At 47.4% G+C, this 19,481-nt stretch overlaps 1 protein-coding gene across 1 annotated transcript; it reads left to right on the forward strand.

The window, feature by feature from the left end:
• Nucleotides 1–4,186: 4,186 nt before the first annotated feature.
• On the forward strand, nucleotides 4,187–18,276 carry LOC124528681 (peptidoglycan recognition protein 4-like). Its single transcript, XM_047102806.1, has 8 exons — nucleotides 4,187–4,232; nucleotides 8,007–8,105; nucleotides 8,903–9,092; nucleotides 10,491–10,609; nucleotides 11,851–12,003; nucleotides 13,546–13,744; nucleotides 16,932–17,050; nucleotides 18,098–18,276. Exons 1-8 carry the CDS (start codon nucleotides 4,187–4,189, stop codon nucleotides 18,274–18,276), a joined length of 1,104 nt encoding a protein of 367 aa, XP_046958762.1.
• The last annotated feature ends 1,205 nt before the right edge of the window (nucleotides 18,277–19,481 follow it).

Genomic DNA, 19,481 nt, shown 5'->3' on the forward strand with positions numbered 1-19,481 from the left:
TTATTAGTGTAGAGAAACACAACTGAATTTTGTCTATCTTGTCCTCTGCAACTTTACAGAATTAGTTTATTGACTCTAGTATTTTTGTTTGTGAAGTACTTGGGATTTTTCTCTAGATAGGAGGATGCCTTCCACAAATAGAGATAATTTTATTTATTCCTTTCCACACTACTTTTGCTCAACTTCAATTCTAAAATATATTTGGGCTGGGTGTGGAAGCCTACACCTGCCACAGGCTACCCGTGGATTTTTGGGTCAGAGATGAACAGTGACAGGAGGTTGCCTATTTTGGGTCACCTCAGCCCGGGGTCTTGGATAATCACACACAGCCTGGCCAGGGAATTAGACACCAGCAGGAGTCCTTGTTCTTTGCAACCACCTCAAAAGGCAAGGACCAAAAGACACCTTGAGGCCCCTACAGAGAGGGTTTCTGCCCTCCCCCCGACCTGGGAATGGCCCAGAAGTGAGAAGTCAGAAAAGGGAAGGGGACTGGGGTGGCTGCTGACTCCAGGCCATGGGTGCCCCTGAAAGCTGTGCCTCATTCCACCTGTAGAGAGCTCATTCAAGCAGGGGCCTGGGTCAAGCAATAAAGCAAGCAGTTAAAAATAATGCAGGGGCGCCTGGGTGGCGCAGTCGGTTAAGCGTCCGACTTCAGCCAGGTCACGATCTCGCAGTCCGTGAGTTCGAGCCCCGCGTCGGGCTCTGGGCTGATGGCTCAGAGCCTGGAGCCTGGTTTCCGATTCTGTGTCTCCCTCTCTCTCTGCCCCTCCCCCGCTCATGCTCTGTCTCTCTCTGTCCCAAAAATAAATAAACATTGAAAAAAAATTTAAAAATAATGCAGCTGGGAGGTACTGCCAGGACTAGCATCAGCTGACACCTCAGAACTGACAATACTTAGAAACAGGAGGGGGCCAAGACCGATTAAATCCCTTTAAAAAGGGGTGGATTTTTGCAGCAAACTGTCAAACTCTTCAGACATGACCTCTCTATGTTGGACCACTTCTAAAAGGCAGCTGCCACCGAAGGCTCTGCCCAATTGATCCTCAAACAGAACTGAGATCCTTCACTGCTTGAACATAATAAGCAGTAAGTGCCATGAGCTGTCCTGGACTGGACCAAGGCCAGAAGGACTGCGTGCCCACAGACTGACTTCTACAACTTCTATTACCTTGTTTGTTGTATGGTTTGTCTTATGTTCTGCTCTGTGTGCTGGGTAAGAAGCCAAGTTTAATCACGTGGTGAAACTGAATTTGGAACCCTGAAAGTGTTTTATAATTGTGATTAACTTTGCCTTAGGATCGAATAAAGCTGACATTGTGGAAAGACACAGTTCTCTGTGTGTGCCTTATTACTGTGCTCATGACACTACCTCACCCTCCTGCTCCTCAGGCAGAAAGGGGAAGCCACCAAGCCCAAAAGGCAGCACCACACACACTTGCATAGGGAGCTCTTTCTCTGTTATAATTTGAATTCAAATCCAAGCTACCAAAGTTCCAAACCCCACACCAGCTCTTCCATGACCACTGCGTCCCCCCATGATCTTCAGTGCTATAATTGAGTCTCAGCACTTGAGGTTAGTAGCAGCTAGAATTGAACCAATCTCTCCCTCTCTACCTTCCTTCCTCCCTCTTTCTCTCCTCCTTCCCTCCCTCCTTCACTCTGCCTTTTCTCTGTCCTTTTCTTTCCCTCCCTTGCTCTCTCCCTCTCCCTCCTACTCATGGTTGCCTACCCTCACCTTCTTTCTCCTTTTCAGCTTTCCCATTTACTCCTCTCCTTGCCACCAGCACACTCAGACTGAGGCTGCTGCGCTGCCATGGGTAGAGTAGGAAACCCACTGTCTTTCCAGGTGAGGCCCTCTAGATATCTATAGAATTTTTACCTGGTTCTAAACAGCTGCTAGAACAGTTGTTAAGAACAGCCAATTTGAAAGACTTTTCACCCGACCCCATTCCAGGGTTCCTTTAGGACTTAAGAGTCTGCAGTAGAGCTCTTAGTACTCCACCCCAGACCCCATGGCAGACTGTATCCTTCATGGAGCATTTATGGGTGCCTACCTGGTGACAGGCCCTGCTCTGGCCACATGGTGAGCAAACCCTAGGTCCTCACACCATGAAGCCTCCACTGGAGGCCTTAGGGTGCTGCAGTGGGGGCACAGCTGGTTAGTTCCTTCCCACTAGGGGGCCCATGCACCCCAACTGGGGGAGACTTGCTGTGAACAAAAAATGGATGAAAGCCAACCAAGAGTGGGAAATGTGTGATTTCAGCCTCAGCCTACGGGCTTCATCCAGAGCTCACCTGCTTGCAAGACATCTCAGAGGGCTTGCAAGGTAGGGAGTGCCTTGGGCCCTGGATTTCAGTTCACAGTCCCCAAGTCACTCCCTGAAAATCACCCTGAGGCAGCAGCTGCAAATTGACAACAGTCAGCTATTTGGATTTGTTGCCTGATCAGGTCAAGTACTCTTCTGAATTAGAGAACCCAAGAGACTCTTATTGGAAAAATCGCTGCCTAGCTGACCTGTACTGCTCTGGAAATACAGTCCAGTATCTTCCAGCTTTGCCTTCAGGAAAGATATGCTCGTTTATGCAGATTATCCCTTGAGATTAGGCGTATCCCTTATCACCCTAGGCAGTGATCCTATGACTCAGCCTCCCTCACTAGATTATTAACTCCTCCAGAGAAGGGGTTCTCATGTTTACCCAGTCCTGGATGATAAGCTTTGCATTTGAGACATCTGATAAACATTTGCAGAAGTATATGTGCCTGCCTTGGTTTTGATGGAACCCACGCTTAGGAGATTACTTCCTGTAATTGAGAGGTTGTGCCTCCCAGGAGAGTGAAGAGAAGGAAAGAAAAGAAGTGGGAGGTGCAGTGGACAGGGATGTGGGGAGACCCCTGTGGATTATTACTGGGCAGCATGCTGCCCCCTTGTGGCCTACCAGCTACAGGACAGCCCATGACATTCCTTGGATCCCAATGCTTATACTTTTGGCTCTCAAGACCCTTTTACACTAAAAAAAATTGACACCACAGAGCTTTTGTTTATGCGGGTTATGTGTATTAATATGTATAATATTAGAAAATTTAAAGTTAAAATACTGATTCACTTAAAGTAGTAGTAAACCCATATTAACACATTTTTTAAATGAAAAATACTATTTAAAAAAAATTTTTTTAACGTTTATTTATTTTTGAGACAGAGAGAGACAGAGCTTGAACAGGGTAGAGTCAGAGAGAGAGAGGCAGACACAGAATCTGAAGCAGGCTCCAGGATCCAAGCTGTCAGCACAGAGCCGGATGCAGGGCTCAAACTCACAGACTGTGAGGTCATGACCTGAGCCGAAGTCAGATGCCTAACCGACTAAGCCACCCAGGGGACTCTGAAAAATACTATTTTTTAAAACAAATGGGTGATATCATTTTTTACATTTTTGTAAACCTCTTTAATGCATAGGTGAAAGAAGACCCCTGGATTCTCATATCCATTTCTGCATTCGATGTGTTTTCTACGTTGTTTTGGTTGAAGATATGAAGAAAATCCAGCCTCACACAGATGAGTAGTTAGGAAGGGAGGAATATATTAATAGTCTTTAAAAATCAGTGCGGATATTCTTCTTTGATAAGACACCAAAACTTAACAAGTAGAAGTTTCTTAAGGTTAGTTGCAATGTAGAATCTGAAACCTTATCGATGAGTCCTTTGTATTCTGTTACATTAAAATCCATTGTCTATTGTGAAATTTGAACGGGTCTTTTGAATAAAAGGCATCATTTTGTAAGTTCAAATATTGGTCATTGAAAAATATTGATTCACTGAGTTATCCACACCTTCCAAATGCTGACATATTTCAATATTTAATATGTACATATATAAATCAGATAAATTAATGTAATCACTGATCTTATCAGAAAAGTCTTAAAGTATTAGGAGATTTTCAAGCTCATGGTAGCCAACACAAATTTTCCAAAATTCTAATTTTGTTTGAAAGCTCCAATTTCATTATTGCTAACAAATCTCATTGGTTGTTTTCCTTGAAGTAAAAGGTACACTCTTCATTTGAGATACTCCTCCATGGTTTGGCTGTTAATTGTTCTTTTAATATACTTGAAATGGTGCTACATGAAAAAAAGTGGTGTGGCTCGTTCAGCCCACCATGCAGTCACACAAGCACTTTTCCCTGAGACAACCATGTTGAGAGAACATTCAGGAAAAGGAGCTGCTCTGGCCAAGAGAGGTGAGTGTGGCTGTGGAGGATGACTGGACCTGGGTCATTCAGAACCTTAGCATTTAGTCCTAAGTGCACAGAACCAGAGAGGGACAGCCCACATTCTTCCTCCCTCCTGATGCCATCATATAGAATGGGCCCCTTAGCCTTAAGAATTTGCTGCCTGAGTGCTATTTGCTACCTCTGGGCAGCCACTGCCTAGTATTCCCATCCCTCCTTCACCACCCAGGATTCCAATCCCATCCCTGAAGTTCGCAGGGCCCACCTGTAGAAGGGGACCAGTCTCCTCAACTGTGAAACTAGATGAGCCAGAGGTGAGCTTCTCATTGCAAGAACTTTATTACTAGTCAAGGTGGGGATTGGAGAGGCAAGGAGAAACAGAAGTCAGCAAAGTTTGGGAAACTGTTGGGAAACTGATGGGGTCCCTATAGCTAAAGCAGCCCCCTGCTCTCCTTCACACTGCTCCTGAGGCCTTTCTCCCTGGCCCTGGGTCTTGTTGGTTAAATGAGGAGAACAGAATTTGGAAGTGGCTCATTTGTGCCCCCCCCCTTGAGGGGGCTTTTCTGGATCCCACAGGCCTGAGGGTAAGACTGCAGCCCCACTAAGGGCCACCTGTCTGGATTTGGGGCATTCCCTCAGAAGCGTCCTTTTTGCAGTCTCAGGAGGCTACCCCTTGGGAGGTGAGAGCTGTGCAGGTCTTTGTGGAGATACTCACCTCGTGGAAAATGAGCTTGGAGTGGGTGAGGGGCCAGGCGTTCGTGGTGGGGGTGGTGGGTGCACGAGCCAAAATAAGTACTAGTGATGATAGCGCATTATGTGCTGCCTTCTGGAATGTACCTTTCTGTTCCTCTGCCTCCATCCCATCTGTGCATGTGGCCCTGGTGGAAGGAGGGTAGGGCAGGGTGGGGTATTGGTCAGTGGCCCCCATCCACAGCCTTGACACTCCTGGAGCAGGTCTTGTTGGGGATGAAAACAGTTTTCCTCTGCCTTTCAAAGTTCTTTAGATGGACTAAAAATTAAATTGACATGAGACAGATTAACAGGAGAAAATCAAGAAGATCTTAAGAAATTGTATACTTCCAGGGCGCCTGGGTGGCTCAATCGGTTGAGTGTCCAACTTCAGCTCAGGTCGTGATCTCACTGTCTGTGAGTTCAACCCCTGCGTCAGGCTCTGTGCTGACAGCTCGGAGCCTGGAGCCTGCTTCAGATTCTGTGTCTCCCTCTCTCTCTGCCCCCTGCCCTGCTCACACTCTGTCTCTCAAAAAGTGAATAAACATAAAAAAGAAAGAAAGAAATTGTATACTTCATATATATATATAGAGAGAGATATGTATATAGATATAGATATATAGATGAGATAGAGATAGAGATAGAGATGATAGAGATAGAGATATATGGCAGAGCCCCAGAGCCCCAGGAAAACTGAGTAACTCCCTTAAATAGCCAAAGCCATCACCTTAAATACCATCATTAGCTAAAGACAAAAGATGTTGGGGACAGGAAGTCAGTTGTGGGAGGTCCCCAGGAAAAGCACAGCAAACAAGGGCAAAGTTAAGCATATATAAATTATTGCTTTCTCCAGTGATAGCAGCTTCTGGAGATTGACAGTCATACCTGCATCCTGGTGCTGAAGGAGTCACCCTTACAAGTGGAGATTTCCCCTATTCATGTGTCTCTTACAAAAGGGTGACTTCTTGGTTTTCAGAACTTCTCGTGGTTCTTGTGTATTTCCTTAAAAAATAACCAGCTCAGAATAACCAATATGCCAAAGAGGCATATCTTGGGGTGGCGAAGTTTGACCCCTGGATTTGGGGCATTCCAAGAATTCCCAGATATTGGGTTGACTGGGCTTCCCAAAGCCTGGGGATGAGGAAGCAGCTCAGGGAGACTTGGGCAATCATGCCCTTTCCCAGGGAGGCGGTACCTGGGCTTATTCACAGGGTGAGGCCTTGCTTTCAGCCTGAGTCTGGTCTCTTCCAGTTACTCTGGGTGGACAGAACCTGTGGGGAGCCTCAGAACTCTGCCCCCTCTCTACCTTCTGTTAGGAATCCAGGTGTTCTTCTTCTCTCCGGAGAGCCAGAGCCCAGGTGCTCCCTTACCAGGGAGGGAGTGCCTTCTGGTGAAAGGCATCCTAAAAGCCTGGGAGGTGGCAGCTGGAGAAGGAGGGCAGGGCCAGAAGCCAAGTCTGAAGGAAGGAACTGCCAGCCAATGAAAGGGGAACTGCCTGCACCCTGACCTGTGGAACTGGGACAGCACGGGACCCACAGGTATTTCTGAGTGTGGGTGTGAGTGTGTTTCTTGTTGAGAAGCCTCTCCCTTGGAAGAGGACTGTACCACATGGAGTGTTAAGACCATATCTCCTCTGCCCCAGAACAGGGGACCCCTGCTGACTCTTGTCAGTACCCTCTTGTGCCCTCCCTCACCCTCACACCATTCCCAACTGGGAAGGAATTCTCTGCACAAGACCCATCCATGTGTGTTTGGATTTCTGAGTTCTCTTATTGCTGGAGCTTGCAACTCTTTTCTATAAGAATGGGAGTTAACAATCCTACATTGCACAGTTAGTGTAAGGATTAAATAAGGTTGCTTGTGTGAGTGTCCATACTGGCTTTGTACATAGTAGCCACTCAATGAAATCTAGTTGCCCAGGAAAACAGGATGGGGGTGTTTACCCATCCAAGGAGCACCTGATATGTGCTGGGGACCCTGAGAGTCCCACTCAGGCACTGGCCCACAGGAAGCCTATAGTTGGGCAGGGAAGCAGACAGGGGTTCCATGCATTGGGATGGGTGCCCTGTTTGAGGAGTAAAGCACAGTTGGGTTAACTGTCAGTGTCTCTCCCAGGGCCAAGGTCCACACTTTCTCATCCGTGTCCTGGGACCACATGAGGATGCTGCTGTGGCTTCCTGTCTTGCTGGGTCTTGGGAGCTGGAGTGAGTTTTCTTTTACTGGAACAGTGGGTAACTAAGAAGGATCATCTAATCTCACAGCAGAGAATGTGCTTTCTCCTTAGGGAGAAAGAATAACTTTGCATTTAGAACACAGAATTTGGACTCTGTAAACCTATTTCAAATCCTTGACCTGCCTCCAGCAATGATTTTAAGCAAACTACTCAGTCCTTTAAACCTTAATTTTCCCAGCTGAAAATGAGATAATGTTATGATTTCCCAAAGTTTTTGAGGATTAAATGAGATAATGCACATGAAGGACTTTGCACTTGCACAACGGGAGCAATGGTTCTGTCTGTATGATTTCTATGTCAATCAGAGTCAATCAGGGGTTTATGCTTTTGTCAATAAGAGAAAGTCCTCGGAGACAGGGATGTCAGTTCCACACACAGGAGCTTGGGCACAGCACATGCCCCCAAATCAGCCCTGGAGGAACAGACTTGATTTGTGCAAGTAATCTAATCCCTTCTCCATATCATCTTCCCATTGTTTCTATTCAGTAAAATCCATACAAAAGAGGACCTTGTCCTTTTGAGATGCTTGGACACATTTATTTCCAGGTTGCATTTTTCCCCCAATTGTGTGTATAGATGTAGCTCATGAGAAACGGATATATTTCCAACTTCCTGCTCTTGGCTATTTAACTATGTTCTGGGATATTCCCTGGAGTTGGTGTTGGAGAAAAGCATGCACATGTTGCTACTGGAGGTAGTCCTTCTGCCAGCCTAATGGGGTCTCCTGGAAGGGCCTCAGTGATCTGGCCTGAGTCTGTCACTGAGATGGCTAGTACTGGGGTTCTCTGAGGACTGATGCAAAATGGAATGTTTCTCTGCAGGTGCTTTCTCCTGGAATGAAACACAAGCCAAACGCATATCAGAGGGCCTTCAGGACCTGTTTGGCAACATCTCTCAGCTTATTGATAAAGGAAGACTTGGTCTCAATGGTGAGGAGGCTTAAGGATAGCTGGGTATCTGCTGTGACCAGTGCTTCTGAGGTCTGCACTGCCCCTTGTGGCTGGCATGAGAATGCATGGGGCTGAGACAGTGGACGGAGCAAACCACCTGCTAGGATGCCACAGGCCTTGGGGGTCCAGGTGTTATTGGGAGAGGCCAGGGAGATTCATCCTCTTCACTAAGGGCCCCCTCGCCTGAGGGTATGGACGACCCATACCCTGCCCTCAGGGAGTCGTCCAACTGAAAGGGAGAGTCAGGCCATACCTTGAGAGAGTCCCTAGGCTGAGGAAGAGATATAGTCCCTTCAGGAAGCACTCAGAACAGGACAAAGGACACAGAGCCACAGAGCAAACTGTCAGTGAACATAGTGTGCACGGGGGCATTAGTGCTGCCCAGATGGGCCTCTCAGGCTTTCCCCGGGGAAGCAGTGGGAAGGAGCTGCTTCCTGAAAGCAGGGGTCCTAGAGCAGAGCAGGGCAGCAGCTGCAGGATGGAGTCTGTCCCAGGTAGGGATGCCCTGTATGAGGGAGCAGAGCATCCAGGCTTCTCTGGACAGGTGCATACTCTGCAATGGGAACAGCGGAAGGGATGTGGAGATAAGAAGCAGAGGGTGTGCCTGCCTGCTGAAGACCTCCTCCCAGGACTCTTCTACCCTCAAGAAGCAGACTCAGCCCAGAATGGCACCCATGGCCCAGGGGGTTAGTGAGGCAGTGATGGAGCAGGATGCGCCGAGTGATAACCTCCTCACCCTTGTGGTTACCCCACTGGTGTCTCCACAGTGGTCTCTCACAAGGAGTGGGGGGCAGAAGCTGTTGGCTGCAGCACTCCACTGACCAGGCCTGTGGATTTCTTTGTCACGCACCATGTCCCTGGACTGGAGTGTCACAACCGGACTGCATGTAGTCAGAGGCTGTGGGAACTCTGGGACCATCATGTGCACAACAACATCTGGTGTGACGTGGCCTACAAGTAAGGGACAAGGGATATGTGAGAGTACGTGATCAACGATACTGCTTATGACACTTCTCTTGGCCTTACTCATCTCTGCTCTCCACTTACCAGGTTGAGGTTATATTGGGTTGATAATGAGTAAAATATTAAACCCCTACAAAATTCCAAATCCTTTTGAATTTTCTGTCAGATCTAAAAGAAAGCAAGGAAGGTTAAGTAATAACTGTACGTATATGCCCCCCCAAACCTAGTTCACATAACACATTGACAGTTACAAATGACTACTGTGTGCATGAATTCATTTGCTCCACCAAGGTTGGTCAGGCATGCATTACTATCCCCATGGTCCAGGTGAGGGGACTGAGGCAAGGACGTTGTTTGATTTGCTCAGAGTCACACAACTGCAAAGTTGTGGAGCCCAGACTGGCTCAAAACTGGCTCTTTGCCTGCTGCATGTCCCACTTCACCACATTCAGGGGGCTCCCACCTTGTGAGACATCTCTTACCCTAGTGGCCACTCCAGTGGACCCTTTTAGTGTCCAGGACCACGTGCCCTTGGCTTATCTCTGACCTCACCCAGTTATGGACAGTCCCTATGCATGGTAATGGCTTCTCACTTCCAGTACCCTCTGCATCTCTCTGCTTTTCCACTTCAGACTTTCATCATCTCTGATGGTGAAGGGGAGTTAATACCCCCCTGGCAGGCAGGGGTTGTAGATAACTTCCTCAGCCCCTGGCCCTTCTCAGGGACAATCTTAGGTCCATGTACTCAGTTCCTTGGAAGTTCACCCTGTCTGGCGGTGGGTGGTGGGGAGTGGGTAATGATTCTAAGCCCCAGGTGGCCATTGTGAAGCCAGCCCAATTGCATTGCACATGCTTTGTTGGGTTTCTTGCTTCTGACTTGCTCTCCTTGCTCCCTCACTCTGGCTTCTGGGACCCCTTACCAAATAAACTGCCTGTGTCCATGTGCTTTTCTGAGGACCTACTTCCTGATAAATTTATGTAAGATAGATCTATGTAAGAGAAATCACATGAGCAGCTTACATGGAGATGACACAGGTAGCATGCATTTTAGAGGAAGGAAAGCCATGTTTGAGGCTGAGAAGAATCTCACAGTGTAATTGAGTCTGTGTTAGTTACTGTGATGGCACCAGGACCTCTCCTCCTCCTGAGTGTGTAGGATGATTTACATAAAACCTAGGCATTTGAGCAAAGAAGGTAGGCAGTGTGGGGGTAGCTTCTGAATTCTAACGGAATATAAATGACTTGGACTATCCATTGTCTGGGACAAGTCCATGCAAATTCCCTGTAGTGAGCACAGCTTGAGCACTTCTCCCTTTGGAGGTTGGTAAGTGGTTCCTCTTGTGGGATACACCACGGTGCCAGCCACTCAGCCTGTATCTCCTTGCTTCACAGCTTCCTGGTTGGAGACGATGGCAGGGTGTATGAAGGTGTTGGCTGGAACATCCAAGGCATGCACACCCAGGGCTACAACCACATCTCCCTGGGCTTTGCTTTCTTTGGCACCAAGGAAGGTAATGGTCATTCCAGCTGCCCTTCTCCAAAGAGTTACCCACTTCTTTGTTTCCGCACTGACTCTTCAACCTCCTACTTCCCCAATGATCCACTCTCCTGGAGTTCCCCTCTCCTTTGGCTTCCATGAATGAATGGTATTAGTTCTCTTCCTCCTGCTCTGGTTTCCTTCTCAGTCTCTGAGTTGGCTCCTTTCCCTCTGACAGTCTCACAGTGGAGGTGCTGTCCAGAGTTCTCTCTGCAGCTTTGTCACCATTATGCACTCATCATGGAGGAATGTGGGCTTCTGCTCTCTTCTATCAGTGACTCACATCTTCCTCTCTGGCTCTCACCCTTCTTCAGTGCCAGGCCCTGTTTCCCATTTCTTGCCAGGAACCTCCTCCTCCCATCTCTCTTACCCCAAGATTTTCTGTATAATTTTTAAAACCACTCTGAGGCCTCCAATCCCTGAGTCCCTTCCACTTTCTTTTATTCTTACTGCTGCCCATTCCCCCAGCCCGTGTCCTAGCATACATGCTCCAGGACCATTCCACTGAGTTTGTGCACTCTTACTATTAAAATTCTTGCTCAGCTAGTTTCTCACTGTCCCCTCCCAATACTCTGTGAGAAAATCCAGACAAGTTTCCTGGTTGCTGTTATACAGAGTACAGCCTGAGCTCCAGAGAGGAAGTGACCCAAGGAGAAGAATCAGAAGGCAAGGCCACACTTTTCTTTTCTAATTTCAGGGTGGTTTCCAGCATGTCAGAGGACTGTGTGTTCAGCTTGGTTTGTTTTTGTGACCACTCATTGCTATCTCGGTGTCACCCTGTTTCCTCTGGGGTCTTGAGCACATTACTTTTTGGAGCCTCAAGTTCCTCTCTGTAAATATGGGGCTAATAATAGCATCCACCTCAGAGGTTTGTGGTGAGGATCAAAGAAGTTAATGCAGGTAAAGAGGCTGGCACATGCCTGGAAGGGTGCCTGCCAATGGAAACCCTGGCCCGGCCAGCTGAGCACTCCAGAGCATAGTGCTGCCTTCCAGCTCTTCCACGGAGAAAGAGTAATAAATGAAGTCTTATCAGGTCACTGGGAAAGGTCTTCATCCTAGACCAGGTGGATCCTTGACTTTTAGGCTTTCCAACCTGGGGGATGAGCCAGTTCCCCTCCAACAGCTATGTAGGGGCTGGCAGGGCCTCTCATCCTTCTCCCACAATACCCTGAAACTCAGGCCAGACCCAGGTTACCACAGATGGCTCTCTTTCAGGCCACAGTCCTAGCCCTGCTGCCCTGTCAGCCATGGAGGGTCTGATCTCCTATGCAATCCAGAAGGGCCACCTGTCCTCCATGTATGTTCAGCCACTTCTTGTGAAAGGTGAAAACTGCCTGGCCCCTCTGCAGAAGGCAAGTCCTAAGAAAGGTAAGACTTTCAACCCTACCGGGCCTCCCTTTAAACCTACCCACCCACCCCATGCCCTTATAACTTCCAAATGCCATTGAGAGTGACTTTTTTAGCCAAGCTCTCATTGGATCCCTTCTGATAGGCAACTGGTCATCCAACTCTGAAACTTTGGGGCTGGTACAATTTGAGACGGACTCTCCAGGTCACCCCTTTATACCTCAGACTCCAAGAATGATAGAGCTATGGCATTAGCCTGGTATAATATATGTGTACTAATTTCTTGAGTCAGTCAACAATTAGTCACTGAAGAGATATCTTGGAATAAAACACATAAGCAGTAGCCTTATAAAGTTTCAACCTAGAGAGTAGAAAAAGACAATAAGCAAATAAGCAAATAAGCAAGTAAAATATTTGATATGTTATAAGGTGAAAAGTACTGTGGAGGAAGAAAACATGGAGAGGGATAGGCATCTAACACAGACAAGCACAAAAGCACAAATGTGCATCTTTCTGAATATAAGAACCTGAACAACATTGATTGATTGAAGTGCTTAAGTCACCACCTATACTGACTTCAGAGGAAGGGGTTAGTGTAATACAGGTAATAAACACTAGATAAAAGGTAGATTTGGGGTTTAACAAATTACAACATCAAAACCAGTATAGTTAAGGGGCAACTGGCTGGTAGAGCACGTGACCCTGGATCTTGGGGTCATGAGTTCCAGCACCATGTTGGTAGTAGAGTTTACTTCAAAAAAAAAAAAAATAGGGGCATCTATGCGGCTCATTTGGTTAAGCATCTGACTCTTGATTTAGGCTGAGGTCATGATCTCATGGTCATGAGATTGAGTCCCCATCAGGCTCTGCGCTGGGCGTGGACCCTGCTTAAGATTCTCTTTCCCTCCCTCCATCTCCCTCCCTCTGTCCCTTCCCTGCTCATGCTGTGCAAGGGTGTGCTCTAGCCCTCTCTCTCTCACTCTCTCTTTCAAAGAAACCCAAAACTGACAGTGTAGTTAATAACCACTTTTGGCCTTTTCCTGGACTTAATAAAGTTTTAAAGATAATTAGCTCTATTATGTGAAAGCTCTGAGTAAATCTGATCTCTGTCTTTGGATTAGCCATCTGCTAATATTAATAATTGCTTACACTGACAGAGTTTTAGGGATTACAAGTGAGTCTCAAAGACATGCTTTCAGATGAAAATTCAACTGATTTGTCCAAAAGACCCTGTTATGTATGTACATCCACATATACACAAGACAACCATACAGGTAAATAAGTACCCTTTGCTCTTGGGAATGAGTATCCATGTACCCTTAGGATCAACATTCACACACTCCTCTGGGTTCTATTTTAAGGTTAGATCCCATGTCTATGATTCCTGCCTTTTGAATCCAATCCTACCATGCAGATATACCCCACTACCAGGTGGACTTTCCTGAGTTCCACAGTCAGGGTTAGGTCAGGATGCCCAGATGGCATGGGGATGTTCAGTATTGAGGTGGTTGGCATGAGTGGGCACGAGTCCACACATTGATGTTTTCTGGCTCCCCTCCCCAGCTTGCTCCAACATTGTCCCTCGATCTGCATGGGAGGCCAGGAAGACGCACTGTCCCAAGATGAACCTCCCAGCTAAGTATGTTGTCATTTTCCACACCGCTGGGAGAACCTGCATCATGTCTGATGAGTGCCACCTGTTGGTCCAAGATATCCAGTCCTTCTTCATAGACAGATTGAATTCATGTGACATTGGGTATAAGTAAGTGGACCTGAGGATATATAGGCTTCTTTTACCTCGGAGCAGACTCTGAACCTTCGAATGGGAGAGAAAGGAAAGTAATGTTTACTGAGTGCCTGCCATATGAAAGGTGCTCCATCTATGACCATGTTGATTTTTCACACAACCCTAGGTGAGCCTTACTTAGGATATAGCTAATGGGGTGGTCATTCTCCTTGAACATGTTCTCAAAATGTATCTATTTTTTAAAAGTTTATTTATATGTTTTTAGAGAGAGTGAGCAAGCATGAGTGCAAGTGCAGGAAGGGCAGAGAGAGAGGGAGAGAGAATCCCATGCAGGCTTTCCACTGTCAGCAGTGCCCATCAAGGGGCTGGATCCCACGAACCATGAGATCATGACCTGAGTTGAAATAAAGTCAGATGCCTTACCAACTGAGTCACCCAGGTGCCCCTCAAAATGTGTCATTTTTAAAGATTGTATATAGATATGATGGAGGTCAAGACTGCTGGCAAGATATTAGAAGTCATACACATGCAAGATTGTGAAGCCTATAGAGAATATCTTCCTGTCTGAAGGCAGGGGGAGGCACCAGATAATATCCTCTGATTGCTCTAATGCCAAGATCTGTAATCCTTTAATAAAAAGCACACTGACCTAATGGGAGAATAGAAACTTCTTGCAGCGTGCTTTCCAAGTTCACAGGTAGGTTAGATACCATCTCATATCCATCAGAAACAATCACACTGAATGTTAAGTCTCAGGATGGACTAGCATAGATAGCACTAGCCTAGATAGCATATTTGTACACATTAATCAAGGAGGCCCTTCCTCTAGAGACTTTATGGATTAGCTAGTGGAGCTGGATTTTAGTCCTTCCTTGCCTCCTGGCCAGGCACTCTGTGCAGGGTGCAAGAAGCATAGCTGTGTGCAATGGCCCTTCCTTAGCTGGATTTACCATTACTTAGTATGTGATTTTGGGGTGATGGCCTCTCCTCTCTCCATCCTGTTATAGTTACAACCCTTTCAAAATAGGAGAAAGCTTCCTCCAACACCTTTCATCTGTTAAGACTTGTCAAGTGCTTTTATAGATCCTGCAATGCAGGATTATTCACAGGGTTGTTCTCTTTGATCATAATAGATACCTGAATATTGACTCTATGTTTTGAACCTAACCTGGAAAGTGATGGGTGCTGAGAGAGGACCTTTCCCTTTTCCCATTCAGGTTTCAGTAGCGAGTTTCCTGTCCCTTGACTTTGACCTTTATTGTATACCTTGTGCCATAACTTTCATGACCCTGCCATTTTCTCACCCTGAGGTGATCTGTAGTCAGGAGTAAATACCCACTTGCTATAAATTAATTCACTGAGAACACTGAGTGCCTACTCTTTGTGGCATGAGGCTACACTCTGGGGACACTAGCAGATGTAGCACAGATATGGTTCTTGCCTTGATGGAGCTAAAACTGCTGAAGAAGAAAGATAACTAAATGAATAAAGCCTAATAGAGTACATTAAGTGTTATTATAGAGGGTGCAGAGTGTAAACAGGAGACATTTTTACCTCTTGGTAGCTTGCGGGGGAATTGGGTGTGAAGAAAGCACTACTCAAGAGATGACATATCAACTGGGATCTAAGAAATGAGTGAGCTCATCGGAGGAGGGGGAAGAGTGTTTTGGGCAGAGAGAAAGGACCTCTGTGGAAAGTCCTGGATGCCAGCCTGATAATGGTGTCTTTGAGAAGCTGAGGGAAGTTTATCATAATAAAAATAGATGCTGGGATGCCTCGGTGGTTCAATCAGTTGAGTGTCCAACTTTGGCTCAGGTCCCGATCTTGCAGTTTGTGAGTTAGAGCCCTGGATCAGGCTTGCTGCTGTCAGTGCACAGCCTACTTCCATCCTCTTTCCCCCTTTCTCTGCCACTCCCCAGCTTGCGTTCTCGCTCTCTCAAAAATAAGTAAACATTTAAAAATTTTTAAATAATAATAATGATAAAAACAGATGCCAAAGAGAGGGATGGTGGAAGGTAAGGAGGCAAACAAGGGGGCATATTATGAGGGATCTTCTCACTTAAGCTGGGGAGTGTGTGCCCACTGTGTGCCAAGGGCATAAAAGCAGGTTTGAGATAAGATTTGTATCAGGAAGATCATTCACAGCTTCAGGAATGGAACAGAAAAGGACAAATCTGCAGGTGGTGAGATCAATTCAAGCAAGACCAGGGTGGTGATAAGGCTGTCATGGGGAGAAGCAGACAGATCTAAGAGGTCAGTGGAGATTAGTGTAATGTTGGTGATGAGGATGCCAGGGTTGATCAGGGACAGTGGTTGTAAGATGCGGTGGACAATCCATGGTTATTGAGGGATGAAGCGGTGGGCTCATACTCATATTCCTGGCTGGGACCAATGGAAGGACAGGAGGTGGTGCCTTTCACTAAGATGGGGAGCCTGGAAAGGGGAACTGGTGGGGAAGAAGGTGGCACAGGTGTGGACACATGAATTTTGCTCAATGGCAGTTGAAGTTATCTTCAAGGAGGTAGATGGGTTTGTCCTGGGCAGCATCTTGAGGTACCCCACATTTAAGGAAAGGACACAGGGAGACAAGGTGCAGAGGAATGAGGGACAGCCACAGAAGACAACTGGGAGAGTGGGGTGCGATGGAAGTAAAGGGGAGAGAATGTTTGAGGATACAGAGGGATCAGCAAGGTAGGGCTGGAGAAGTGTATTTTGTCTTTAGTGGTAAGGTGGCCACAGATCACTGGGGAAACACTGGCAAGGTATGAGGAAAGCCAGGTTGCAGGGATGGCAGCTGTCACTCTTTTCTCCCTAGTCTGTGAGCTCCTTGGGGAAGCAGCAGTGTGCTAGACCTGGAGGGCTCATGAGAGGGGATCCCTGGGAGATCCAGGAATTTTGTGAACCTTTGTTAAATCACTGGTGGATTAAAATCAGCTATGGTGGGAGTTTTACACCACAGAAATCAATAAAGGGCATAAACCAGGACTTCCTGCCCTTCCCCTTTTCTGATGACAGCTGGTTTACCAGCACACCTCTGGCAAAGACTGTCTTTTTTGTAACTCAGTGCTTAGAATTTAATGACTAATCAGTGTCTGCTAAGTAAAGGCATGAGTGATTGAATGAATGAGTGAATGGATGAATAAATGAAACAATCGCAGAGTGCCTGTCATGCTGATGTCTTTCTCCTGTCATGGTCCTTTAGCTTCCTTGTGGGGCAGGATGGTGTCATTTATGAAGGAGTGGGCTGGAATGTCCAAGGCTCCCGTGCTCCTGGCTACAATGACATTGCCCTGGGCATTGCCTTCATGGGGACCTTCCTGGGTAAGTGGATGCTTTGGGCAGTGACAATGACCTTTCATGGTATGGTGTCTGAAAGAGTGTGTCTCACGTGGACAACAACAGCATCAAACTCAGGCATCACTGAGAGCCTGCATATCTTGGACTTACTGAGCTTCTGATTTGATGTTTGACGAAGCTAAGTGTGACCAGGAATGACCCCCATCCCCCAGGCATAATGCCCACACACATCCAACCAAATGCCTCTCTCTTCTGACAAGACAAGAGGAAAATATCTTTGTGCATATGTTTTGCTAAGTTTTTTATGATGGCACCAATGTAGGGACCCTTGCCTTATTTGCCACAGCCCTGAATGAGCCCCTGTCTCTGCATCCAAAGTGTACACTGAGAATTGTCATTGCTCCCAGCTCTTGACCAGAGTTTGTTTAGACTCAGAGGCCTTTTGCTGAACCTCTGGGAAGAAGAGACTTTGCCACTTGGGGCTGGTTCAGGCTGATACTAAAATGGACATTGAGTGGGGCGAGGGGTGACCCAGGAAGGTACCTGCAGATGGGGCTGAGCATATGAAGGTGCAGGAAGCATATCTGTGGCCAAAGCAAGGTTTCTCAGCTTCAGCACTATTGACATCTTGGATCAGGTAATTCTTTGTAAAGGGGCTGCCCTGTACATTGAAGGAGGTTTAGCAGCATCCCTGGCTTCTGCCACCAGATGCTTGTATCACCCCTTGCCTAGCTGTGACAACCAAAAAATGTCTCTACACAGTGCCAAATATCCTATGGGAGGCTAAATTCCCCCAGTAGGGAACTATCAGGCAGGCATATTTACAGCAGACAAAAGCTCTTTACATCCCCAAATAATTGTATGTTTTATCCCAGACTCTGCTATTTTCATTTGAGAAGAACTTTGGTGCTGAGAAATCTGAGTCTTGACTTGGTTTTCTGTCTACAGGATGGCAATAGTGGAATATATTAGCTTGGTGGTAGGGGTGGGTTAGGGGTGATTCTGGAATGGGTCCTTCCTTAGGCAGGGTGCCCTGGAATCCTAGAACAGATGGATAACTCTGTTTTGCAGGTACCCCACCCAATGCTGCAGCCCTGGAGGCAGCCCAGAACCTGATCCAGTGTGCAGTGGACAAGGGGTATTTAACTCCCAACTACCTGCTGGTGGGACACAGTGATATTGTCAATACACTGTCTCCTGGGGAAGCTTTGTACAACATCATTAAGACTTGGCCTCATTTCAAACACTGAAGGAACCCCTGCTCCTTCTGAGACTGCTTGTCCTGCCTGGCTGCTGGGCCTCCCCTGTTCTCACCCTCCATCCTGACTCAACATCTCGTGTCCCCTCCATGTCAGCCCCATCCTGCCCCTCCTTTCTCAGGTTAGGATGATTCTCTCCTGCTAGCACCACCCCCCAGCAGCCCCAAACCCTGGAGCTGGGCATTACCAGCCCTTTGAGTGAGCCCCACCTTCCTCACTCCTCATCTTCCCCTCCCCTGGGCACCCAGCTCCTAAGCCAGGTGGGAAGATGGGCTGATCATTGTTTGACTTCTCGTTCCCTCTCTGGCTGCCCCTCTGCCCCATGTACTTCCCCTTCCATCTGCCCAGCAGCCCCCAAGCCTCACACAGGACCCAGGTCAAGGCCCAACCCCTCTCTGCTCACACAGCCACTTGTCCCCATGTGGATGCAGCCCTTATTTCAGGGCTCATTGCTTACAGGTGTTGTTGTTCTCTCCACTGGATTGTGAGGGTTTCCAGGTTTATTTGCCCCCATGTCCTCGATTCCTCAGCAGAAGCTGGAGTCTTGTGTGTGCTATAGATATTTGTTGGAGATGTGGATGAATAAACAAATATGTGGGTCGAGTCCCTGCTTCCCTTTCCAGTCTGTTCCACCACCCCCTCTCTTTGGGGACACCTTCTGGGACTGTCCCCCATCCTGCCATTTTCTCTCTGTTCTTGCCCCTCCCAGTCTGAGGCTCAGAGCCAGCTCTGGTCACTTGTCTGTAATGGTTGATGTGCCTCTAGGCTCCTGTGTCCTGTCCTCCCCAAGTTCCCCGAGGGCAGAGACAGTACTCCTCCAGGTCCAGCTGGGCTGTGTCCACACAAGCCACCAGTGCCTGCAGCCTTCCCTTGCCCAGCTGTGCCCACTGGCCTTGGGGTTCAGCGGGGACCCAGAGCATGGCACTCTGCAGCCCTTCTGGCCCGGTCTCCTGCTGCCCAGAGGGAAGCCAGATACTTTCAGTTGGGGGAGACAGTATTTTGCTGTTCACTGGAAGTATATCAGCTGGATCTTGTTTCTCCTGATCTGGAAACAAGGCGGGGGGGGGGGGGGGCGGACAGGAAGAAGAAGGGGAGGGATAAATAGAAGTAGCCAGAAATAGGGACTTCCGCACCCCTCACCTTTGTACTGTGTCCTTGCCCTTAGAGTGTTTTACATCTCTTCAACAAGGCAGGTT

Source organism: Lynx rufus, unplaced genomic scaffold, assembly GCF_022079265.1.
Source record: "Lynx rufus isolate CCGP_SWC_20201006 ecotype Redwood Valley unplaced genomic scaffold, mLynRuf1.p SCAF_1, whole genome shotgun sequence".
Taxonomy (NCBI): Eukaryota; Metazoa; Chordata; class Mammalia; order Carnivora; family Felidae; genus Lynx; species Lynx rufus.